The 26,603-nt window shown below is 50.3% G+C and overlaps 1 protein-coding gene across 6 annotated transcripts in view; it reads left to right on the top strand.

Annotated features, from left to right (window-relative positions):
• Nucleotides 1-26,603, top strand: part of NFATC2 (nuclear factor of activated T cells 2) — a 158,722-nt gene that overhangs the window by 61,054 nt on the left and 71,065 nt on the right. For all 6 annotated transcript variants that reach the window (XM_043480066.1, XM_043480067.1, XM_043480063.1 and 3 more), the window contains exons 4-5: nucleotides 19,957-20,159; nucleotides 21,036-21,208. In XM_043480066.1, coding sequence (XP_043336001.1) covers nucleotides 19,957-20,159; nucleotides 21,036-21,208 — 376 coding nt within the window. The remainder of the gene's footprint in view (nucleotides 1-19,956; nucleotides 20,160-21,035; nucleotides 21,209-26,603) is intronic.

Here is a 26,603-nt window from a genome sequence, read left to right as displayed (position 1 = left end):
AAAGCAGAGTTCCCGATAAGGAGACGCTTTATCAGGCCTCTTGACAGGCCGCGCTTCCTCCCTTCTGCAGCGCGAGCCTTAAACCTCTTCCAAGCCCCTGGCATGGGGCCTCGGCCGCCTCCCCCTCCCCCCCGGGGCTCTGGCGGGCGGGGGAGGCCATTAGCCATGGGAGTGGGCCTGGGGGTGGGTGGCTGCCAACCCTTTGAAACCATCCAGGGGGCGGCCCACGCCGCCCTTATCTTGGCCTGTTGGTGTTTCTGGGCCGGAAAAGGGAAGCGCAAAGAGGAAAGCCTTTCTCCTGTGGCTTTTGTGTTTGGTTCACATTAAATGAGGCGGGGTCGGGTTTTGTTGTTTGTTTTCCCACTTTTCAGCGCGAGGATGATGGATGGCCCTTGGCGGTGCTGGCGCCCGGTTCTCCGGGGGTGGCACGCCACCCGCCCGGCTGCGCTCACGCGAACCCGCCCCTGGCCAAAGCCGGAGTCTCCGCTGTGGCTCCTGGACGAGCCCGGGGGGCTGTGCCGGGTCTGAACGGGGGTCCCTGGGCTCCCGGGGTTAGCCCCCGGAGCTCCGCCAGCACCCGGCGGTGCCAGGGTGCGGAGGGCTGTGAATTCATTCACTTCCAGGCCCTGGCAGCCAGCGGCCTTGTCTAGACAGGAAGACGTGTGTGATCGGATTGAAAGACCAGGCTCCTGCTGGGTGAGAAGGAGCCCGGAGCATCGGGGTCCCGGATCCGGCCCGAGCGGAGCCCAGGCTGGTGTAGCAGGACGTTTGTGGAGCTGCGTGTGGAGGGCGGGCCGCGGGGAGACAGGGCTAGACCTAGAGAGATCCTTAGGTCGTTCTTGGAGAGATGGGCGGGGCGAGCCTGTGTGCGTGCTGCCCGTTGGTGGGACAAGAATGAGAAGTGGATAGATGGATGCATAAGCAGCTATGCGTGTGCACAGATGTGTGTAGAGACCCGTGTGTACCCAGGGGTGCCCCTGCTGATTTGTACTGGTTTATGGGAGTCCACTGTTAAGTTTTCAGGATTCTGCTATGTTTTCCTATAACGTATACCCCTGAGGTTATTTACATCCATTGTCTCCCTACCATGGAAATCATGGGTAGGGTCCACCACTGAACATCCCTTCCCAAACCCGGTAACTTTCCATTAAGTGAAAGTCACTCAGTCGTGTCTGGCTCTTTGCAATTCCATGGAATTCTCCAGGCCAGAATACTGGAGTGGGTAGCCTTTCCCTTCTCCAGGGGATCTTCCCAATCCAGGGACTGAACCCAGGTCTCCCGCATTGCAGGAGGATTCTTTACCAGCTGAGCCACAAGGGAAGCCCCAGAATACTGGAGTGGGAAGCCTATCCCTTCTCCAGGGGATCTTCCCAACCCAGAATCGAAGTGGGGTCTCCTGCACTGCAGGCGGATTCTTTACCAACTGAAATCAACCATGGTGGGAATATTTACACCATGGAAACTGGCAAACCCTACAAACTGAGGTGTTTCCCATGGAGAACTGGCCCACCCTGGAGACCTCGCAGGTGCACACGCAGAGTAAGGAAGACGGGCAGGCTGGCAGATGGCTCCCTGAAAAAACGGGCACTTTTGGTTACAGGAACATGCATCAGTGTTACACCTCTGTGGGTTTCCTTTCTCCACTTCCTTCTCCGCACACAGGACCCCTCTGCTAGCACACAGGCCGGGCCGTGGTACCTTTTCTTCTTGCAGAGCTTCTCAGCTCCTTGAGCAAAAGGTTTGCTGAGCCTCTCCTGTGTCCGGCGCTGATCCAGGTAGATTTTCAGCCAGTCCCCTGATGATCGCCTGGCTCCCAAGTCTGCCTGTCTTTCCCTAGCACTGCCTCTAACGGACTTCTCCGTCAGTTAGTGTTCTTCAAACTGGGGTTCCCTGGGCCTTCCTAGTCAACGAATTCTGTGGTACTTAATCAGCATTTAAAAAAGCATTTCTAATTGTTTTCTTGGCACCTTTATTTTGCTGGGCATTTATGTGCACCTTTGATTGCTGACTGGTGATCCTGCTTTCCTATTTGTGGTAGAGACATAAAGTTTAATTAATAATTTTTATTCTTTAAAAATTTTTAATTATGGAAAATTTCAAACATATATAAAATTAGAGAGAGTGGTACAATGAACCCCCTATATACTTATCACTTGACAACTATCAACGTTTTGTCAGCATTTTCTACTGAAGAATTTTGAAGAACATTATTGTATATCCAAATATTTCTAGTAGCTTTAACTCAAGTTTATTAATTCTTTTTTGACATTTTAAAATTGAGGTATATTTGATGTACAATATTATATACCTATAAAGTATATAATATTGTATATATATATAATAGTATATAGGAATATAGTGATTAATAATTTTTAAAGGTTATATTCCACTTATAGTTATTATAAAATATTGGCTCTATTCTCTGTGTTGTACAATATAGCCTTTTGGTTTATTTATTCTTATACATAATAGTTTGTATAACTATTTATGGTATACATATCGTATGAGCAAACTCCAGGAGATAGTGAAGGACAGGGGAGCCTGGCATGCTGCAGTCCCTGGGGTCGCAGAGAGTCGGACACAACTTAGGGACTCAATAACAACAGCATTCTATAAATATTTGTATAGCTACATATTATGCAAAAAATGTAGTTTATTTTAAAATGTTTCTACAAGTAAAAATACAAGTTACATTTTAAAACAGAAAGATTTGGTAACTAATGGCCCAGTAACAGCTTAGGAACATGGCTAGAGAATGATCGAGGTCTGGGGACATCGTGTGGCCCCTGGTGGGTCTCCCCCGCTCTGAGGCAGCAGGAGCAGAGTGTCACTCTAGGGTCAGGAGAGTGGACCTCGGAGGCAGACCCGTCTGCTTGGAACACTCACTTCTCCCTTCCTGGCAGTGTGACCTTGTGTGCCTAACCTCTCTGCGCCTCAGTTCCCTCATAAAATAATAGTGTCTGCCTCGCAGGGTTGCCACGAGGATTGAATGAGTTGATAGCTGTTGAACAATGCCCAATATGTAACAAGCAGTCAGTACATCATTAGCTGGTTCTGTTGTTTTATGATGATGATTAATTATAGCATCCCCCATTATACAAATTTTCCCCAGCATGGCTTTTTTTTGTGTGTGTGAATAGAGAGTACTCAACAAATATTTGTTGACTTGAGTTTTAAATTTTTAGAAAAGTGCCAGGCCTGGCACCTTTCAACCAGGAAAAAGCAATTCGGAAACCAGACAGAAAGTAAGCAGCGATTTTATTTCTAGCGAGCACCATCGTCACTCCTGCATGTGTCAGACAGACAGCCTCTCTAGACACTCATTCCAATTGTGCCTAAGAGGGCGAGCAGACTGCCTGCAGTGTCGTTGCCTGAAATGTTTCTGAGCGGTTGGATGTTTTGACTCTCTGTGGCACTTTCAGATTGACTTCAGTACTGGCTCTTAAGAGAAATCAATTTTTATGAAGCCTTGTGCAGCCATACATCTACTCTTTGAACACTGAGTATTTTTTAAATTGAGGTTCACCTAAGCATGGTCATCTTATTCCCACTGAGAGGCAGTCGAGGGGACGTGAAGGTGTGGAGGAAATGATGGAGTGGTGGGATGATGGGTCTTTCAGTTAGGCTTAGGTTACATCTGCCGGAAACCCAAAATAGCTGCTTTAAACACGCAAAAGCTTATGTTCTTATGGGGACAGTCTAGAGATGGGTCCTCCAAAGTACTACAAGGTTATCAGGAATCCAGGCTCCTCCTCTCTTCCTGTTCCGCTCAGGATCACCTCAGAACCCAAAATGATTGTCGGAGCTCCTGCCATTGCATCCACATCCCAAGCAGTATAATTCCAAGAAGAAAGAAGGCAGGACGAAAGGGGCCCTCTCCCCCATTAGCTTCCTCTTGGGAAGCTTTGTGCAAGTCCTCTCCACACTTTTGTTTACTTCTCATTGACTCACACCTAGTAACGTGGCTGCGTTCATCTGCAAAGGGTTGGGAAGTGTGGGTCTCAGGTGGGCTTGTTGCCACCTGAGGTAACAGATTCTGTTACTGAAGAGGGAAAGGGATAATGGGTGGAGAGCAAGTGGTCTCTGCCCCAACAGATGACCTTGAAGAAAGACATTATAACACTGCCTTTACAATGCAATTTAAAATTTTGAGAGATATGAGTCCTTCCTGGATTATCTGACTTTCCATAGCCTGTGGGCTAGACAGTGCTACTGGATGTTGTTCAGTCGGGTCTGACTCTTTGCGACCCCATGGACTGTAGCCCGCCAGGCTCCCCTGTCCGTGATATTCTCCAGGCAAGAGTACCGGAATAGGTTGCCATTTTCTAGCTCAGTGAATCTTTCCAACGGAGGGAATGAACCTGCGTCTCTTACATCTCCTGCACTGGCAGACGGGTTCTTTACCACTAGCACTATCCTAGGACGCCTAGAGAGGTCAATATTAACCTTGCAGATGTAACAGGGCTTTGGGAGGGGTCCATGGAGGACGCTTCCTGATGAGAGGGCAGGAAAGGTCTATGATGGATGATCCCAGGGGGCTGATTTTGTTCTCAGAGGGCATTTGACAGTGTCCAGAGACAATTTTTGGTCATCACAACTGAGTGGGACAGGGGAGCATCCTGTGGGCGGAGCCAGAGATGCTGCTAAACCTTCATAATGCACAGGACAGTTCTGCCTGGCGCCCCACCCCCGCCCCACGCCCAGACTGGAAAGTGAAAGTGAAAGTTGCTCAGTTGTATCTGACTCTTTGTGACCTCATGGACTGTGGCCCACCAGGCTCCTCTGTCCATGGGATTCTCCAGGCCAGAATACTGGAGTGGGTACCTGTTGCCTGCTCCAGGGTGTCTACCCAACCCAGGAATCGAACCCAGAGCTCCCACATTTTGGGTGGATTCTTTACCAGCTGAGTCACCGGGGAAGCCCAAGAATACTGGAGTGGGCAGCCGATCCCTTCTCCAGCGGATCTTCCCGACCCAGGGATCGAACTAGGGCCTCCTTTATTGCAGGTGGATTCTTTACCAGCTGAGCCCCACGGAGAATGAGCTGACCCCTAAACCAGCCTCAGTCAATCGTGCTGAGGCTGAAAAATCCCGATTCACTAGTTTTTCAAAACCCCACATCTTCAGTAAATTGTGGGACAGTGATAATCTCGGATGTCACCGTCCATCCGGAAAGGTACCTGATTCTCCACCCAGGGCATGTGTGGTCGGTCAGTCTTCTGAGAACAGCTTTCAGCTTTGCAGCCCTGCCCTGAGAGGCTGTCTGCTGAATGAATGAATGAGTGAATGAGCGCGGGGCTGCCTCCAGAAAGAGGTGAGTCAGGCCGGATCGGCCCACATGCTTCCATCATGTTGTGAAAGCCAGCCCTGAGCGGCTCTGCACAAGAACGGGCTCCTTGTTCCTGGATGATGCGATCTGTTGATCTGCCAAAGGGGCCCTGCCTCTCCCCAGGTCACTGACAGAGGCCCGTCTCCGCGCCGTCTCGCCGTGCACACGGTGCGAGGGTTATGCAGAGCCCTCCAAAAACTCACCCTTTGAAACGAAAGAAATTGGATCTTTAAAATCCCAAAATAGAGTGCGGAAAGGTACACATCACGTCTGCCTTCTCCTTTTTTCCCCTTTGTGGCAAAAGTGACTCAGAGTTTTTGGTCTGGATCCAGAGAGACCTGCGTGGCCTTTGGGGTGGGGGCAGGAGGGTGTCGTTTGATTGGGAATAACTCACTGTTTTAATGCCTTGACTGGCTCAGCTGCCTGTCTTGCATTTCACAAGTTCTGCCTTTTCCCACCCCACCATCTCTGGGTTCTTTTTCAGCTTTTGGCCCAAGGGGAAGAGGAGGGGCCTGAGTTTATGCCTCGCCCAGATGGCACTGTCTTTAGTGGAACATTTATGTGAGCTGAGCTGCATTTTCTTTGGGATGTTTCACCGAAGTGTTCAGAGGGGCAGCCCTTGGAGCTGGCTGCGGATTCCCATCTCAGCATCCTTTGGTGTTCACGCAGCCGTGTTGGGTACCACTCTCAGGGTCAGATGGGTGCACACCTTGTGTCTTCATGAGCTACTTTCAGTCCTCCATTGCCCCTTCCAGGGGGCACTCAATTTCTCCCCCTTCCCTGCTTCTCCCAGAGCCCAGGTACCCTGCAGACTTCGTTCCTCAATATCAGGTCGATGCCCTGGGCCAGAGGCTCATGGAGAAATGTTTTTGAAGCTTGCTCTTGCTTTTGTCTGCTCTTCGGGTGAACACAAAGGCCTGTGTCTCACCTTTCCTCACCATCTCCAAGAGGTTGCCAAGTCAATGCCCTTTCAACTCAGTTTCTCCCTATGGTCATCTCTAAATGCTGCTGGAAAAGAGATTGTACACTTAATTTTTCCAGCCTGAGTTTGTCTCCTCTTTGACTTCCAATGGAATTGGCCTGGTATAATATGTCTCTTTCATGGTGAGACACATTCCTGCAGACTGGCTCAAGTGGTAGTGAATTCAGGCAGACTCCAAACATGGGGATTCTCTTCTAGACATGAATAAGTCTCCTTTCTCAGGGTCACTGGAGGATGAATCACTTGGCAGTATGTGGAGCCACATAGGAACCTAAGAATTAATCTGTTCATTTATTTACTCAGCAAATATTTATTGAACATCTGCTATATGCCAGGTACTGTTCAAGATGTTGGGACATAGCAATGAATAAGCTTTCATTTAGCAGACAGACAATCAGCAATGAGCCAATGCGTAAGATAACGCTTATCGAAGGAAATCAGCAGAATTGGTGGAGTGACGGTGGGGAGGCTCTGCTTTAGTCAGGCTGCTCGGAGAAGGTCCTGGATTTAGGCTGAGACTGAAAGAATCCGGGGCTTGCCAGCCATGGGAAGACCTGGGGGAAGAGCGTTCTAGGTTGGAGGAGTGTAAGTGCAAAGGCCCTGGGGTAGGAGCAAACTTAGCTTGTTTTTGGGAGCAGCATGGAGGCCCATGTGGCTGGACCAGAGCAGGGAGATGAGGTTGGTGACATGGGCAAGGGCCAGATGATGTAGGGTTTTGTAGACTGTGACGAAGCTTTTGGATTTTCTAAATGCACCTGAGGATTATTACCTTTTAGAGACCAAAGAAAACTTTTCAAGGTGGTTTCTTCCAAGACCTTAGACTAGAAGGAAGAATTTCATTGTCCAAAGTCACCCAGCCATAGGTGAAGGGATATTCATGCGAGTTGACTTTTATTGAGTGCTTGCAGCATGCTTTGTGTGTTTCTCACTGAAACCTCCCAGCAACCCAGTGAGGCTATGTTATCATTAGTCCCATCGACAGATGAGGAAACTGAGGCCCTGAGACGTAAATGTCCTTCTCTGCTGTGATGGAGTCAGGGACCCATGCTGGGGTGTAACCCCAGACAGTCTGGCTTCTCCAGGGTTCCTGCTCTTCATCTCAGGGTTATGCTGGTTCTACCCAGAGGGGAGAACAGAGAGATATGACGAGTACTCGCTTGGCTTCTTAAAGCAGCAAAAAAAAAAGAAAGAAAGAAAAAGAAAAAAACCCAAAGCTCCTTCCAAAGGTCGACTCCGAAAAGGCTTACATATTTCAGTCCAGCACTTGCAGACTCATCTCCTAGGTGACTCAGTCACTCCTTGGCCAGAAGAGAGAGCTGCTCAGGATGGGGTGCCCGTGGGGAGCCGTGGCTGAGCTGACGTTTCTGTTGGGTGGACCAGAAGCTGGGGGCTGAGCTCACCAGAGGGGCGGGTGGGGCCAGAGAAGGGAAAGCTGGCGTCTGGGTGGGCGGGGGGCACAGCGATCCAGTTTCTTTGTTCAGAGACCGCTGGGGGGCTCTGGGGAGAGGGCCGTGGGGGAGAGCACTGGATCCTGAATCCCATTAGGCTCACGTGCCTGCCTCTGATCTCGCCACACTGTGTTCCCCGGCTTCCTCGGAGTTTCAAATGTGGACATGGTAATTGGAAGCAAATTTAGCATGTGCCAGGCCATCGAGCCTGTCTATTTAGTCAGCATGCTCGCTGTGCGGTAGATATGTCTGTTTTTAATTTCCAGTGATGCGAGAAATATAGAATGACTTGATTCTTAATTTAGAATACGGAGAGAGACTGACTGGTTTTGTTTTCGAGCCCGTGCAATGTCTCATTCTCTTTTTATGGCTCGCCGTGCGATTCTTTAAAACGTGGCCCTGTGGAAGTGGGGAGGGGCCAGATAGGGATCGGGGGATTAAGAGGTACAAAGTACTCCGTATAAAATAAGTAAGCTACACGGATAGATTCTACAGCACAGGGAGCAGAGCCAATATTTTATAACTATAAATGGAATATAACCTTTAAAAATTGTGAATCACTACGTTGTACACCTCAGACTTATGTAACATGGTACATCGACGATGCCTTGATGGAAATAAAGTAAAATAAAATAGAATGTGGCTCTGGCAGAGAGGCCTCTGGCCCCAGAGGTCTCCTGCCAGACTGAAGGCGGCCCGGCAGGGGGCTCCCCCGCTTGGCTGAGAACGCAGACAGAGGGCTCGTCCCCCGCCACACCCTGGAGATGCTGCCACCTCTTTTCAGAGCAGGGGGAGTCCGTGCCAGTTGTCCCACCAGCCGAGTCCTGCCCACACTGAGCGGACAGGATGGTCTCTGCGGGCCGGGAAGATAATTGTGGTGCCCGCGTGGGCAGCGGAACCGCCCTGTGTCCTGGAGGAGGCGGGCAGGTCTGGAAGGATGACAGCCGCTCAAACTCCTCGCACGGGGCTCCCCTCCCTCCCGGGCCGTGCGGGGTCCAGCTCCTGGGCTGCTCTAGGCACTGCAGAGGCCTCCGCCAGCGACACCGGGAACTTGCTGATGTCCCAGCAGGGGAGGGAAGAAAATCACATAAATACATCTCGGAGCGCCCGGCGATGATGAATCTCTGTTGCAACACAAAGCCACGGGTGGGTGGATGAAGAGCGAGATGGGTGTGGGCTGCCGTGTTGGGACGAGCCGTCAGGCAGAGCCTCTCTGATGGGAGATCATCTGGGGAGAGGCTTGGGTGAGGACGGGGATGAGTGCCCCAGGCAGAGGGAACACTGCGTGCCCAGACCCGGAGGCCGGAGTGTGCCCGCGGTGCCCGGCTTGTTGGGGGGCAGCAAGACCCCTGTGGCTGCAGCGGAGGGAGCCGGGAGGGTGGGCCGGAGGTGGAGGGTCTTCTGAGCCACGTTAAAGGCATTGGCTTTGTGACCTGAATGAGATGTTTGCTCTGGGCGGGGGTAGGGGTGAGCTGAGCAGAGGAGCGACAGGATAGAATGTACAGGTTAGATAGATAGATAGAAGGTTGTTTATTTCCCCCAGATATTTATTTACTTGGCTGCGTCGGGCCTTTGTCGCGTCCCGCGGGGTCTTGCGTCCCAGGCGCACAGACTCTCTAGTTCCGGTGCTCGGGCTCGGTAGTTGCAGAGGGCGGGCTTCGTTGCTCCGCAGCTTGTGGGATCTTAGTTCCCGGATCGGGGATCGAACCCTGTCCCCCGCTTCGCAAAGGGAATTCTTAACCACTGGACCGCCAGGGAAGTCCCTCATGTACCGTTTTAAAGTACATCCTAGCTGCGTTGTGCAGGAGATCGTGTGAAAAGGGAAGAGACGGGCAAGGATGGAAGCAAAGAGACCAGGAGGGAGGCTAAGGTAACAGTCCAGGCAGGAGATGGGCCCAGTGAAGAGTCTCCTGCAGCGGTCGGGCAAAAGGTGGTGGTAGCTTGGACCAGTGGTGGTAACCGGACTTGCGCGTCACTGGGTCTCCAACGTTGGGCCACCAAGGCTTGCCGCTGCCCTGCGGGTGGTGTGTGGTTGCTTCTCTGCTGGTGTGGGCCCCCCCCTGGACTCGAGGGGGGCCTCCTGGCACCTCTGCCCACCTCTTCTTTTGCTGGGGGGCCCCACCTTGGACTCCTGCTCCTGAGGTTTCCCTGGGTGGGTGCTGGGTCTTCACTCGTCTTACAGGATGGGACCGGACATGGCACATGCTTTTCTGCCTCCATCGCTTTTGTTTTCCTTCTTTGTGGCTTTTAAAAGAAATGTCAGGGTTTAAAGGGAAAAGCAGAGGGGCTCACGCTGTCTGAATGGATATTTTGGTTTTACTCATTTTATGTTACACCTTCATTTGTGTTGAACTGTAACCCACCTGTTGGGTTCAGGGGAGCTTCAACCATGGGGTCCTGGGACAACAGAGCTCCTTCCTGGGAGTGATTGAAGCCCAGTAGACGTTGTAAAATAAGGCCTGATTTCTTTTCTACTTTTATTTTGGATATACACTTACACACTACACACATAACACATGTCCCTTTTCCACCTTAGAAACACAACAGATACATTTGTTCTCACAGTCATGTTTTATTTTGGAGATTATTCTATGTCAGTATATAAAAAGCTTCCTTAGGGTGCCCCGTATGGTTGCCCAGACTGTGCACTGCACAACTCCAGGGGTTGTCATTCATATTCGCTGTCATGCTGGTCCCCAGCATCCTCATTCTTATTTTTTAATAACAGTATTATAGACCATAATACACCACCGCTGATGTAACTCATACTCTTTCGATGGACCTTTATGTTGTTTCCAATCTTTTGCTGTTTTAAAGAGCGCTGCATTGAATAACCTTGTCATTAATTTTTTGTTGTACATTCATGGGCTAACCCACTCACTAGGAGCAGAATTACTGCAGCCAAGGGACTGTAGTAATTTGTAATTTTCACAGATAACCGCAAAATTGTCTGCCACAGATTTGGGCACACCCTGTTTCTGCAGACTCTGCTCTTGTGTTCATACATTTCCATCAGGTTAACTTCCACCTGGGTGATGCGCTTGTTCTGTCTTTTGCATCAGTCGGACATAGAGCAGATGAAGGAAATATCCTTCCTGCCACAGACCTGGGTTCAAATCTCTGCACTGCAGCTTGCTTGGTTGGGCACCTCACATCTCTGAGCCTCCATTTCTTCTTTCATAAAAGGGCAGTTGAGTTGCTCATGGAACTTCAGGAGGATGGAAATGGACCAGACAGGCAACAATTAATTTGGTACCTAATTATATCCTGCAATTATGAGAAACACAACAAAGAAAACTATTACTGGGAGCCCCCGCCTCATCCAGCGAGCAAGGACAGACTTTCTTGGGAAATAATATTTGAGCCACACTCTGCAGTATGACTAGGAATTAACTCGGGGAGAGGGTGTTTCTGAAAGGTCAGACGCAGGGAGCCCATGGTAAGGGGTGGGGGCGTGATGTTGAGTGGGGCCAGATCACACAGTGGGAGCTGGGAGTTTAGAAAAAGTCCTTCTGGCCTCAGGAGAGAGGATGATGCGTGAGGACTGGGGGAATGCAGGGAGACTCCTTAGGAGAGAGATAGTGGTGTTTCGGATGGAAGTGATGGATGGGGAAATGGTGATGGATTTGAGTGCCCTTTAGGACTAAAATCACATTGATAGGACTTTGAGACGGATCCACTGTGGAGGTGAGGCACAGGGAGGATTAGGGAGGCGGGATGAGTTAGGAATTTTAACGGTGTCTTTAATATGTGCTCATTAGGTGGCTATGTAATGCTTGTTGGGACCACTGAGACCAGAGCACGCTCGTGGACTAGTTTTCCTGGTGTGTGTGTATGTGTGTGTGTGTGTGTGGTGTGTGTGTGTGTGTGTGTGTGTGTGTGATGGGAGTGCAGCTGGGGTAGCAGCTATGTTCTGCAGTTTTTTGCATCTAAAAATAAAGGCAGAATTTGGGATCCATGTGCGTTTGTAACAGACCTTCGCCCCGCGTGCTGTGTGGCAGTTGGGAATTACAGTGATATGTCCCCATGGGCTTTTTCCTTCTTTCACAATGTAATGTTTGAGGATGATACCAGTTTCCTAATATTCCAAATTTGACAAAAAAAAAAAAAAAAGCTACTTAACATCGTTAAAATTTGATTTTAGTAAAATTCAAAACAGTTTCCTTGGCAGGTTGCCATTTTGAAAATCAATCCCACATTTTAGATTTGATGGCAGCCTCATGCATCTGAGAGTATTTAAAAACTCTGAACAGAGTTGATAGAAGAATGGTTTTCAGGGAAGTGTCATTTCTGAGTCCTCATTGCAACGTTATATAAGAGGGGATGCTTGAACAACCTGCATGCCCAACTGCAGGGGGGTTAAAGCTGTGGGTCCAAACAGACGATGAACACGAGGGGTGCAGGGGAGGGCAAACTTTAAGGTAGCACTCACTCTCAGGTACCCAGTTTGCATTTGCACAGCCCTGAGAGCCAGTGCCTCCTTAAATCGTGTGCCTGGGCGCCTCACTAGTCTTGTTCCTGTCTAAGCCCAGGGAGATTCTATACAGTCATTTGAGATTGTCCCATTAAACAGCATTTAGCAGCAAAGGACGGTGGTCACACTATCTCTAAAATGCTTCCCTAAGTGCGTAGAAGAAGAGTGTGGAAAGATGTACACCAAAATGCGTATTTATTTTGCGGGAGTATTTTTCTCTGCGTTGTTCTATTGCTAAGTCATGAACTACTCTTTGTGACCCCATGGACTGCAGCACGCTAGGTTCCCCTGTCCTTCACTATCTCCTGGAGCTTACTCAAACTCATGTCCATCAAGTTGGTGATGCCATCCAACCATCTCATCCTCTGTCGTCCCCTTCTCTCACCTTCAGTCTTTCCCAGCATCAGGGTCTTTTCCAATGAGTCAGTTCTTCGCATCAGGTGGCCAAAGTATTGGAGCTTCAGCTTCAGCATCAGTCCTTCCAATGAACATTCAGGACTGATTTCCTTTAGGATGGACTGGTTGGATCTCCTTGCTGTCCAAGCGACTCTCAAGCATCTTCTATAATTCATATATTTTTATATTGTCCATTTTTTCTACAGTGTATGATGAGTGCTTATTACTTTCATAACAAGACCAAGGGAAAGCAAGTATTATCATGTACCAATGCTCTTTGATCTGTGCGTTAGGGCAGTTAAGTTGCTTCTAAGAGTGGGCAGAGCTTGAATTTGGGGGTGAGGGTGGGTCTTATGAGCTTTCTCTGGGAACCTGGGGGTCTCTGAGATGCGGACACCATTCCTTGTATTCCTTGTTCCTTTGGCTGAGTAGGTGGGATGGACCTGCCTGTCTTAATAGACACAGTCTGAGATCTGGGAGCATCTGGAGGCAGCTGACAGAGAAGAGGCAGGTCTAGCCGTGTCCCTGCAGTTCCACTGATGGCTTTGGAGCTGTAGGGTCATGAGCAAGTGGCTTAACCCCGCTAAGCCTCGGCCTTCTCATCCCGAAAGGGATGGGCCCGCCTTTCTGTCTGGACGTTGTTGTGCAGGTGCAGTCAGCTCTGACACCCGCCTGCCTGTGCAGCAGACCCTCGTGGTCAGAAGCACCCCCTTCTTCCTGGAATCTTGTCGACTGCCTGGGAAATTACAAGACGCGGAACACGTTCACTCTCACGTGGCTGCAGCAAGTGGAGCCTCTTCTGCTTTGGAAGCTGGCTGACTCTGAGCTTCTAGGTTGCCACGGGAGAGCAGGCAGGCGTCTGCTATGGCTGGGAGGCCACCCTGCTTGCCAAGCACCCCTGAGATGACCGTATCTTTGGAGAAGCCTGGAAAGAGGCCTTAAGACCCTGGTCTTCCTCTAATAGGGGACCACAGGGTGTTTGGGACCTCAGGAGTGGGTCATGCCTTCCCAAGACATCAAGCCCTGTGTGCAAGACCCAATCACTCAGTTTTTGGAGAAGCAAGTGAATCGCTATATGCTCTTATCAAACCTCCAGAGAGCCGGCAAGGCTCCCCCAGAATGCACATGCTCTGAGCACCTTCTGCCACCTTCTGGGGAGGGGGTGGTGTGGAGAGGGGAGGGGAGGCTGTCTTTCCAGCTTAGGTGTTGTGGTCCTCCCCGCCCTCCACATCAGGGGCTTTCCAGCCGCCCACAGAGGATGGAGGTGAGTGCCTGGGTTTCACTACACACGAGTGTGTTTCGGGTCATTTTTCACACTTTGAGTCTTTCGCATTCATTCTTCACTCCTCCATGCAGTTCTGTCTTACCGCCTCCGTGTTTTGAGTTGCATCATCCTCTGATGACAAGAAGTCTTGTTTCGTGGGCACCTCCTGTGTGCCGGGCTCCGGGGCCCTGCAGAGGTCATCTTGTTTAGGCTTCAAAGAGCCCAGGGAAGTGGGGGGTGGTGTCCCTGTCTCACAGGAGCACATGGAGGCTCAGCGAGGCGGGGTCACTGCTCTGGGGCCGCACAGCTGCTCGTAAGAAGCAGGGCCTGGGTGCAGAGCTGGGGGTGTCTGACCAAACGTGAAATGCCTACTCCCCCACCCTCTGGGAGGAGGAGCTCACACGGGTGAGGTGGGATCCGTCTGCGACATGGCATCAGCTAGCCCAGCTTTGCCAGGGGCTGCCCTGAGACCCAGAGAGTTCCTGCTGAGAGCAGCAGGTTCCTCTCTCAAGAGGCAGCCTTGTTTGTTTTGGTTGCTGTTGCCCGTTTCTCTGCTTCGCTCCCTCCGCCTGCCTCCCCCGCTTCTTGTTCAGCAGGAAGAACTCTCTGGATCTTATCATTTAGCACTGGCTTGTGTCTCCTGTGAGAACCCAGTCTGCTCTTTCTGACCCGTAGCTGTAGGTCATAGAGCAGCTGTGAGCCCCCCAGATGGCCAGGACACAGCTCACTGTGGAAACGGACTCAGAGCCCGAAGGTCTGGTGCACCCTGCCAGGACCGCGCCAGCCTCAGTGTCCTCATGTGTGGAATGGGCCCATCCTGCCTAGAACCGTGGCCGCACGTGTGAAACGTGGAGCGTGGTCCCTGACCTGAGGGCAGCGTATGCTTAGTCACCGCACTGCTGTTGATGGTGGCCACTGACTTAGTGATCACGCCGAACAAAACAAGCACACTTCCTTCCACCAGGGGCTTCCTGTTCAAGTGGGAAGGAGATACTGAGCAAATTAACAACTAGCAAGACAATGTCAGATGGTAACGAAGGGACTATTCCAGTGGTGTGTGAGTGAATCTTTAAGATCCACTCTTCTGGAAAAAAGAGCCCCGATTTTTAGCATTTGCTAATCTCTGTGGTGTGAATATCCTCACCGTGGTTGATTTCAGGCTATCAAAATGATGTCTGACAGCTCTTCAGAACTCCTGGAAGTTTAACCAACTGACTCTTGCCAGTCTGAAAGAGCTGGCTCCAGCACTGGGCCTATGTAAATAATGGTGGTTTGGGAGAGACCTGAAGATCTGAGGGCCAAAAGTACCAGTGGAAGAAGAGTATGCAAGCAGAGAAGGTGGCTGTGCAAAGGCCCTGAGGTTGGAGAGAGCTTGGTGCGCTCAGGGACCAGAAGCTTGGCTGGTGTCGGCAGGAGCATAATGGGGGGTGGATGGGGAGACAGAGGCTGGGCTGTTGGCAGCCTCACAGATAGACCATGGCATCAAGTTTGAATTTTATTCTCTGGCCACAAGAAGTCTTTGGAGGGTTGTAAGGGGGGGCAGGGGGAAGGGGGATGTCTGGGTCCGATTTGCATTTTTTTAAGGCTCAGTGGGCGGTTCTGTTACACCAGCAGGAGGTCAGCGAGAGAGCAGGGCCATCACTGGGGGAGGCAGCGGTGTCCTGATTGACATGTCACTGGGGGGGTGGGGAGGCAGCGTGACTTGATTGACATGTCACTGGGGGGGGGGGCGAGGCAGCGGTGTCCTGATTGACATGTCACTGGGTGGGGGAGGCAGCAGTGACTTGATTGACATGTCACTGGGGGGGGGGGAGGCAGCGGTGACCTGATTGACATGTCATTGGGGGTGGGGTGAGGCAGCAGTGACCTGATTGACATGTCACTGGTGGGGGAGGCATCAGTGACTTGATTGACATGTCACTGGTGGGGGGAGGCAGCGGTGGCCTGATTGATTGATGCGCCGCTGGGGAGGGGGAGCCGGAGGCGGCGGCACTCAGGCAGAGCCGTGGAGCTGTGACAGGTTCCGTCTCAGCTGCTCTCTGGCTGTTTACCCTGAATGCACGCAGCCCGCCATTTCTGCTCTTAGGTTACAGGGAGGCAGAAGGAGCCTCAGACCATTAGGGTCACTATCTATGCCACCTACTTTCCTCCTTGATTCTGACCGATTCTGTAATTGCCACCTCCTGAGAAAGCCAGAATAGCAGGTGAGGAGAGATGTTTATCTTGGGTCCAAAGGCAAGGCAAGATCAACAAAAACAAAACCTCTTCTCCACGCTGCCCTTCCTCCTGTGATTTTGTCTCCATCAGTACCTTGTTCTGCAATTTGCATGGGGGGTGGAAAGATAAGACTGACTGCATTTCCACCTTTGCCCAAGGGTGCTCCTCGGGTGTGTATCGGACACCTATGTAAATGTTGTGGGTGTCAGCTTGTCAGGTTATGAAGAAGGTTGCCATCTGGCCCTGCTCCACCCTGAGCTTGCCTCTTGGTCTAGGGCTTAGAGGGGCACGAGAGATGCCATCTTTCTGGACTGGCGTTGTCTGGTAGAACTTTCTCGAGGATGAAAACGTCCTGTATCTTGCCATCCATCGTGGTAGCCTCCAGTCATCTGTGGCTCGTGTGGCTGGGAAGCTGACTTCTCAGTTCAGTTTTTGTATAAGCTGTTGTCTTGCACAGCGGAATTCTAGACCACACGTGATCATCTATTGCCCTGGAGCCTTGGGTTCATGGTTGACTGGAGAGCCTCCTGAACTCTTGTAGAACTCTGTGGAAGGGTGGGATCTCAAGTGAGTTGTCACTTGTCATAACCCTGCTTCCTCCCAGTTGCAGAGAAAGGAGCAGGGTCACAGAAAGAGTACGGGATTTTCCCAGCGTCTCTCAGCTGTGGAGTGGCCAGATAGGAACCCAGCTTCTAACTCTTAGCTCAGCATCCTTTTCTCTTTTCTGATGTGTAATTTTCAAAAACCAGTGTTAAATTTCACAGGTTTCCAGGCAGCTCTTCTGCCTGTAACTTTGCAGGTTGAGTTGAAGTCCTCTTTGACCTTGACCTCAACCTTGATCTCCTCCTCCATCCCTGTAAGTGATCATGGTATGGTCAGTTTGGAGCACATCCTTCCACACCTTTTGCTGTTGTATTTACATGAGTATAAATGAACGGATCAAAAACTTGCAGCATTATTATTAAGAATAATAAGTTGTATCCTGCTATCCATATAACAAAATTTGTTTTTACAAGTTGCTTTTCTCTCTCAATAATTACGTCTTCGATCTTCATGGGCAAGGTCATAGATCTCTACCATACTGTTTTTTTTAAACTGTTGCAGTCTTTCATAGCCAGGACGTGTTATATTACTCATAAGCCTAATTGATGGAACTGTGTTCATCAACCATTTTTGTGCTTATCTCTTGTATGCAGATTTCATCTGGGGTACATACTGAGAAGTGGATTTATTAGGTCATAGGGAATATGTATTTTTATTTTTATTTTATTTTATTATTTCATTTATTTTTATTAGCTCGAGGCTAATTACTTTACAATATTATAGTGGTTTTTGCCATACATTGACATGAATCAGCCATGGATTTACATGTGTTCCCCATCCCGATCCCCCCTCCCTGTATTTTTAATTTTAATAGCTGCTACTCGAAAAATAGTTATACCATTTATATTCTTATCAGCTTCAGGAGAGTGTCTGTGTTCTCACAGCCTCCAGAATACCTAATATTATCAAATATCTACATGGGTGCTTCTCTAGTGGGTGAAACATGGTATCCCATAGTTGTTTAACTTTCCTGTTTACAAGGCAAGTGGAGATCTTTTCTATGCTAATGGTTATTCGTTTTTCTGTGAATCGCCTGTTCAAACCTGTTGTCTGTTTTGCTGTTGGGTTCTTTTTATTAACTTATTTAGCAAATCGTATTAGAATGCCTGCCATGTGCCAAGCATTATTCTAGGTGCTAGGGATTCCGTGGCAAGTTAAATCAGTAGACATCCGTGCCTGCAAGGAGGTGATAGTCTAGTTGCAAAAGAAAGACCTGAGCAAAAGGAACTGAGAAAATATATAGGATGTTTTATGGGATGAAAAGGAGGGGAAGGAGTTAGGGAGAGTCATGGAGGGTAGGACTCGATTTTAAATAGGATGGCCAGGAATCTTGTCCTTTACTTATTCATTTGGAAGTCATTCTTTTTTTTTTTTTTAAGAATATTTACTTATTTGTTTATGGCTCTGTTGGGTCTCCGCTGCTGCTCACGGGTTTCTTTGATTGCGGCGGGCGGGGGCCGCCCTCTAGCTGTGGCGCGTGGGGCTCCTCCCCGTGGGGGCTCCTCCCCGTGGGGCTCCTCATCATGGGGCTCCTCATCATGGGGCTCCTCCCCGTGGGGCTTCCTCCCCGTGGGGGCTCCTCCCCGTGGGGCTTCCTCCCCGTGGGGCCTCCTCCCCGTGGGGGCTCCTCCCCGTGGGGCCTCCTCCCCGTGGAGCTCCTCCCCGTGGGGGCTCCTCCCCGTGGGGCTCCTCCCCGTGGGGCTCCTCTTGTTGCAGAGCGGGTGGGCTCAGTTGCTCCATAGCACCCGGGATCATCCTGGACCAGGGACTGAACTGGTTTCCCCTGCATTGCAAGGCAGACTCTTAACTACTGGACTGCCAGTGAACCCCCTACAGAGGAGACTTCTCTGGTGAGAAGGTCACCAGAGGTGAATGGCCCCACCCCCTTTTCCCCAGGAATAAGAACACTGAGCCTCTCTGGTAGGTGTTAGGGATAAACAAGGAACATAAACCTGGTCCCTGTGTGTTGGAACTTAGAACTTTTGTTTGTTTGTTTGTTCGGCGCTAAGCTTTCCTAGAGGGGAGTTCTCTAGCATCCTAAGGTGGCTATGGAAACTCCTGGCTATGATCATGCCTTTTGGTGTGTTTGTAAAAATTAACATCTATACGAGATATTGGTGTTTTGCAAGTGTCCAGTACCCACTTCTTAAAACAGTTTGCAGTTTAATCTTCTGCATTCCTGTGGAACCGCTGCTGTCCCCTGAGCCAAATTAATCTAGCGGGAATGTTTGTTGCCATCTAAGAGTTAATACAGTGTTTAATGATTTCATTTATTTGCTTGTTTTAGGTTTTCTTCTTTCTTCTCCTATTCCCCACTCCGCACTAGATTCTAAGTTCCAAAACACAGGGACCAGGTCTCTATTCCTTGTTTTATCCCTAACACCTACTAGAGAGGCTCAGTGTTCTTATTCCTGGGGGAAAAAGGAGGTGTGGGTTCACCTCTGGTGACCTTCTCACCAGAGAAGTCCCCTCTGTAGGCATACTTTACGTATTCTACGTATTAATCCTTTGCCATTATATATTACATGTAATTTCTTCCAGTCTTTCATTTTCTTTTAACCTCGATGACAGTACTTTTGCCTTGCTCTTTTTTAAAATTATAAAACTTGACTTGTTAATTGAAATATAGTCATATAAAAATTGAAAGTGCCTTTTTCTGATCTTTCCAGGCAACCACTGTCAAGAGCTCTGGTTTATCTTTTCCAATTATTTTCTATTCTCACTACCATCTCCGTGACCCCAGTCACCAGTGAAGCATAGTTTTTGGCTGTTTCTCCATAAATGCAGCTCTGATCTATCAGATTCTTTCTCAAGCTGCTTAATATTCATTTTTAGAGAGGCTCCCTGTAATTTATCCAAGCGTCCCCTCTGGCTGGCATCCAGGTGGCGTCCAGCTCTCCGTCACTCTGGACTCTGCAGCAGTCCTGCATCCCTTCTGCCGCTCAGGCGCTTGTCTGGTCTTCCTTTGTTGGGACTACAGCCTCCATTGTCTTTGCTCAGTCACTAAGTCGTGTCTGACTCTTTGTGACCCCACGGACTGTAGCCCGCCAGGCTCCTCTGTCCAGGGGATTCTCCAGGCAAGAATACTAGAGTGGCTTGCCATTTCCTTCTCTGGGGGATCTTCCCAGCCCAGGGATCGAACCTGCATCTCCTGCACTGGCAGGCGGATTCTTTCCCCCGGGGAAGCTCAATGCCCTGTGTGTTAATGGTGCTGTAACAAGTTGCTTTGTTTTCTCACCCTCAGCTCCACGGCTACATGGAGAATAAGCCCCTGGGGCTTCAGATCTTCATTGGGACAGCCGACGAGCGGATCCTCAAGCCCCATGCCTTCTACCAGGTACATCGAATCACAGGGAAAACCGTCACCACCACCAGCTATGAGAAGATTGTGGGCAACACCAAAGTCTTGGAGATTCCGCTGGAGCCGAAAAACAACATGAGGGCGACGTAAGGCTGGGGGGTGAGGGTGGGGGGTCCTCACAGGGAAGGGGGTGGGGCCGTGTGGTGGAGGTGTGGGCTTGACTCCTTGGAATTGATGGGAGCAGCTTGATGGGGGACCCAGTCTGTGATGGACCTACAGAGACTGCTGGTTTAAAAGCTTCCATGTGAAAAGTTCTAGACCCTGATATTTTTCACGTGTTGAGAGGAAGGCTGCTTATGCACCTTTAGCTTATGTTGTTTGGAATGAGGCTAAGCTTATTTTTATGACAAGTATTTATTTGACTTAAAAATCATTAAATAATAATGCAGGTAGATGTAACCTCACGGGCCTAATGTGGGAAACATTGCACCCGTGTGTTGGAGTACAAACAACTTTATTAGAGAATAATCTCAAACTTGAGAACTGTGAGCAGCGTACAAAGAACTCCTCTGTTACACCGTCCGCTCAGGTTCCCCAATTGTTCACCTTTTCCACGTTTGCTTTATGACTCTTTCTCCCCATCCCTCTGTTTTTTTCCTGAACCCACTGAGAGTTAGCAGCAAACATTATGCCTTTTTTACACCACGGTACATGTATCAGATTCAAGGTGTTTACTGTCGATACACTATTCTTGCTATCGCATAGTCCATAAGCAATTTCCCCCAGTTGTGTGTTTGAGTTTTTTCAGATACTTTTGAGAGTAGAACAGCTGGAGGCAGAATCTCCCTAGAGAAGTAACTTCCACTGGGGAGTTTCCCTGATTGCCTTTACCCCCACCCCACCCCCATTGCGGTCTCAATTCCTAGCGGAACAATGTATCCGTATATTGCAACCGCCCACTGTGGGGGACCTCCAGCTCCCCGAGATGGTCGGTTGTCAGTGGCTTCTCTCCTCTGCGGCAGCATCGACTGCGCGGGGATCCTGAAGCTGAGGAACGCGGACATCGAGCTGCGGAAAGGCGAGACGGACATCGGGCGGAAGAACACGCGTGTGAGGCTGGTGTTCCGCGTGCACATCCCCGAGGCCAGCGGCAGGATCGTCTCCCTGCAGACCGCGTCCAACCCCATCGAGTGCTGTAAGTGCGGTTCTGGGCGGGGCGGGTCTGTGCCGAGTGCAGGGGACACGACCTTCCACGCCGGGCCTTGTCGCCCGGGCAGGGTGCCCTGCAAGATTGTGCAGGGCCCACAGGGACGAACGGCGGTCCAAGTTGACCAACGGGGCCAGAGACCGAGCACATTTCAGGGTTTCTCTCTGTTTTACTTGTGGAGGGTTTCAGTAAAAAATAATATGGCTGAGAAGCAGCCCGCAGCTTGGTTGAGAAGATTTGAAGTGTCTGCGTGTTGGGCTGGTCTCAAGAAGGGCAGATGCAGCTGGAGTCAGTTGGCTGTGCTGAGCGTCCTCTGTCGCTGGTCCTCTTCTCTTCTTTCAATGGAATAACAATAACATCACAGTGGCTCTCGCTTACAGAATGGTGACTCCTGCAGTCACTAGGCTGAGTGCTCAATGTGCAGTATTCTTGTCATCATGCCCTTTTAGAGAAGGATGGAGATGAGGGGCTGAGTGACTTGTCCTAGCAGAGTGGGCTTTGAGCAGGGGTTTTGGCATGCAGGAGCCAGGCGTCCCCATCACCCTCAGCGCATCTGTGTGTTTCCTGAGAATCTGCTCACTGTCTTGTGCGGTGCGGAGGGCCTGCAGATGAGCGTGATGTTTTCTCTGTCCTTCATGAGTCTGTGGTCTGGTAGAGATAAAGATACCCAAACAAAGATGCAGAAGATTTTCAGAATCCTGTATGGGGACGGGGGGCCAAGATCTGCCATTTGACAAGGCTCTGAGCAGAGACCTGGCCCAGCTCCCCCAGGCTTCAAAAGATGAAACTGTTCTGAGCTCTTTCCTAGGTACTTTGGGCAAGTTTGTTGTTGGATTTTGTAGTTAGGCCTGACAAAACTTATTGTCAGCTCAGATTTTGAGAGTTTAGAAGTCATTTTAAAAAGCATAAAGAGGGAAAGAAGTAAGCATTGTTACAGAAACAAAAGCTGTTTATATAACTTTTGAAGTCTTGTTCTTCTGAGAATTTTTTTTTTTATGTTAGAGTAATGTTCCATATTCAGTTATGTTTCAGGGTTTTTTTCCCCCCTTTTTACTGGACATTTTACCATAATTAGGTGTCACAAAATCAGCTACCTACAGAGAGCGGGGAGGTGATGGACATGAGTGTGGTGGTGTGTGGGGGCAACAGTAGGTGTGGTGGAGACTGGGGGCCAGGATGGCATGTTCCCCGTCTCAGTCGGCTGCTGTTGCTCAAACCCAGCCGGCCTTTTCATGTGAGAGTGTCGACTCAAGTGGCCAAATCTTCTGATTTTTTTTTTTTTTAAGAAAAGATAAACCAATAATTTCATGATTTTTGTTTTATTACTGGAGCATAATTGTTTTACAATGTGTTAATTTCTGATGAACAACAAAGGGAACCAGCTTTAGGTATACATATATCCCCTCTTCTTGAACCTCCCTCCCATCCCCGGCTTCCTCCCACCCCTCAAGGTCATCACAGAGCTCGGGGCCGAGTTCCCTGTGTTATGCGGTATCTTCCCACTAGCCATCTTTGTTACACACAGTACTGTATGTACGCTAGTCCTACACTCCCAATTCATCCCTGATTTTTAAAAAGCCGCAACAAATTAAAACACTCTGTGGGTCAGCTGAGGACTGCACATGTCTTAGACTCATCAGAAGTAGTCTTAATCAGACACCCATGAGCGAAGGGAAAGCATGAATATTTTATGCAAAACGGGTCGAGGAAGACTGGCCTTCCTTCAGCAAGGGGACCCGGACCCACTTTGAGAGAGAAGGTGGGACTTGGTCTCGATTGGTCCTCGGAAGAGGAGGAAGGACGCCTGTGGTCTTTCCCCAGGCCATTGAGTCAGGGTAGGGGTCAGGCTGGATCTGGTGGTGAGTCTGTGCTCTGATGTGAGAGAAAAAAGACCCAACACAGACAACAAGGGAAAACAAGTGTTTGAAAAACATCATCTCAGAAGCCCTGGAATTCCCCTCCTCTACCCAGCAGAGCCTGCCCTGGGCCCCCGAGTGCTAGTCATGGTGGCTGCCCCGCCCTGCTCTTGGTTTTGAACATCTCAAGATGTTTGGGGAAGGAAACTCAGGCTCTTCCTCGGTGACTGGGGGATTTTGAGAAGATAAGGTCTCCCCTTTCTGGCAGATGACTCAGTCTTCAGGATGGGGCTGTGGTTTGCAGCAAGGTGGGGAGCCGGAGGGACCCTTGACAGGAGCCCCATCCCTCTCCATCTCTGGGTCCTTCCAGCCCCTTTATCTCCCATCAGCCTGAGATTTTTAAGGATCCTCACTGACTGCACGCATTTCCCCAGGGTGTTAAAAAGTAGTTTGAACTCTGAACAGAGCATTTTTTTTTTCCCTTCTCATAAAAAAGCATTTGGCTGATTCAACTACTGTGCTTTGACAGATAAGGAAACCGAAACGTTCTTGGTAAGGTGATTCACTCGTTTTTACTTGGTAGGGAGCTGAGGTAGAGTCTCCAACTTTCAAGTTCCATGAAATACCTGCGTTTGGTTTCTATGACACCCTGCCTTTCTGGCAAGAGCAGAGCTACTGATGGACCACTGTCCCGTCTCACAGGGGGACGTCAGAATCCTCTGCCGTTCCGTCTCCTCCTTTGCTCTGTTTTCCTGGGTCAGCACCTGGCAATTTCACAAGCATTTATGGGCTAATCGGCTCCCCGTTCATTTGGTTCTTAGGGATGCATACAATACTTGTCGACACAACAGTCCCTGACACCGTGCGTGCATGCCAAAGAGTCGTGTCCGACTCTTTGCGACCCCAGGGACTGTAGCCCACCAGGCTCTTCTGTCCGTGGGATTGTCCAGGCAAGAATACTGGAGTGGGTTGCCGTACCCTCCTCCAGGGGATCTTCCTGATCCAGGGATCCAACCCACATCTCTCACGTCTCCTGCATTGGCAGGCAAGTTCTTCACCACCGGCACCACCTGCAAAGCCCCGTATCGACAGAGTATGTGTACTATAAATACTTGTTCACGAATTGATTTCACGTACTCCCTTCGGGGAAGGTGAGCTGGTAAGAAAAACACTTAGTGGGTGGGCTGCTGCTGATTTGCAGGGTTAACTTATTGACTTTGGAGGAATCCTTACTACACGATGTCTCAGGGATCAAGGGTGATTTCTCAGAATCTAGTGGAAAAATCTCGAACAAGGCCCTGGAGGCCACTCTTTGGAAAGCGGGGTTACTTGCTGGAAAGGCAGATCCCTTCTGTTTCTTTTCTGGCCGGCACGGCTGAGGTCCCATCTCATTTGTGCCCGGAGAGACGCCCCGTGCTGTTTCCTAGCCTCGTTTCCACTCGCTCCTCAGTGTTGCCAAGGAGGTCTTTTGAGTTTCCTCCCCTCTTCGCAGCAGAGAGACTGTTTTGAACCTTCTCAGGCCTCCCAATTCTGAAGGCCACCCCCACCCTCGCCAGGCAGATAACCCTCCTCCTACTCGTAGGAGAACGTGGACGAGGTCAGAAGGGAACACCCTGCCTTGCCCAACAGTCAGCCTCCACACGATCGCAGCTGTGGGCAGCCTCTCCGCATCCAAGCCCCTGGACGTGGGACAGTTCTTACCCTTGGGTTGCTCCGAGCTCTCAGCTTCAGCTGCAAGTCCCCTGTGACAGAGCAATCCATGCTGTCCCTCTTGTGCAAATTCCCAGGACGGGTGAAGCCAGATACCACCGCTGGGGAGCCTTCCAGCAACAGATATCGACTCTCAGAGATCCGGAGCGCACAAGCCTGAGATCAGCGTGTCGGCAGGGGTGGTCCCTTCTTGGAGGCTCTGGGGAGACAGTTCCAGGCCCCTCTCCTGGCTTCCGGTGGGGGCTGGTGGTCGCTCTTGTTCTTTGGCTTGTACACGCGACACTGCATCTCTGCCTCCGTCTTCACAGGATGTCCTCTGTGTGCGCCTTTCTGACCCCTCTGAGGTCACTGTCATTGGGGGTCAGCACCCCCACTCCAGGATGACTTCGTCTGCATCCTCGTTTATGTCATCAAAGGCTCTGTTTTCAAACAGAGGGCGCGTTCTGACTTCTGGGGGGACGGGAAGCCTTGATGGCGGCCCGGTTCAGCCCGCCGCACCTGCTCAGTGGAATTTCTTGGCTTCCCTCTCCTCTCTGCTCCGCAGTTCCCAGATCTGCTGGGATCTTCCTGTGGCTCCTGGGCTTCTGCCTGCACTGTCCCCTCCATCCAGAATGCTAGTTCTCATCTTAGCTGAGTGTTGGAATCACCTGGGAACTTACAAGATAAAATGCGATGTCCACCTCTGAATCAGAGAGTCTGATTCAGTTGGTCTGCAAGGAGGTCTGGGCCTGGAGACTTTTAGAGGGGCCTGGTGATTCTGACTGCCCCCCCGTCCCCCGACGAAGTTAGACACCCACCGCCGTGCCCGTCCACCATCCTTCCATTGCTCAGTTAAGCCCTCCTTATCCAAAGCCCCTGTTTAGACGGGCCCCCATAAGGGGGAAGCTTGCCCACCCTGCACAGGGTTCAGCGTGCCCCTCTCTATTTGCTGACACCTAATTTACCTGTCAGTCTCTTCGTTAGGATTAGGGGCCAGTGGGGTGTTCGCCAGGGCCTGGCACACAGCCGCTGACTCTAGAATGTTTGTTGAAAAAAAATGAAAGCATGAAGACAAGCATCTCCAGGCTGCCTGGTGGGGTAGAAAGACAGTGTGGACGTGTCCCTCACCCCATGAGAGCCTCCCCTGGGTTTTCTCCCTGCCTGGCCAGGGGGCCTGTCTGGTCATCGCATTTCAGAAAACACCTACAGCGGTTCCTGCTGAGCCGTGCCCGCTCCGCATGCAGTGCAAGTTCCCTTTGCTCTTTCTGCAGGAATTGGGGGTGTGGGGACGAGGTGTGGGCTAGAAAATGGCTTTTCTCATATGCTGTTTGCAGTGTCTCTTTTGTGGCACAAATATGTTTCACCGAGCTGTAATTACGATAGCCGAGATGGCACAGACGCAGTGGTTTTTGACACTTGTGTACACCCATGTGACCACCACTCAAAGCAAGACCAAGGGCGTTTTCCTCCACTCCTGACGCTTCCTCCTCCCCCACCGCCCCCTCCCCAGCCCCCCACACAGGTAACCACTCGTGTGGTTTCTGTCACCTGGGGGAGCTTCCCTTCTTCCAGAACTTCATGTCACGGGCTGGTACGGCATGGACTCTTGTGTCTGGTTGGTTCCACTTAGCATGATGTTTTTTGAGATCCAGGGCTGTTATTGTGTGATTTGGTGGTTCTCTCTCTATTTTTTTAATTGCTGAACAGTATTCAGTTGTATGAATATAACAATTGTTTATTTACCACTGATAGACATTTGGGTTGTTTCCGGGGTTTGGGGATCATGAAAAAGGCAGCTATGAACATTCTCCTTCAAGGCCCTTGTGGACAAATGCTTT

This window comes from Cervus canadensis, chromosome 10 (assembly GCF_019320065.1).
Source record: "Cervus canadensis isolate Bull #8, Minnesota chromosome 10, ASM1932006v1, whole genome shotgun sequence".
Lineage (NCBI taxonomy): Eukaryota > Metazoa > Chordata > Mammalia > Artiodactyla > Cervidae > Cervus > Cervus canadensis.
The sequence above is the reverse complement of the archived record's forward strand: the minus strand, read 5'-3'. Positions and strand labels throughout refer to the sequence as shown.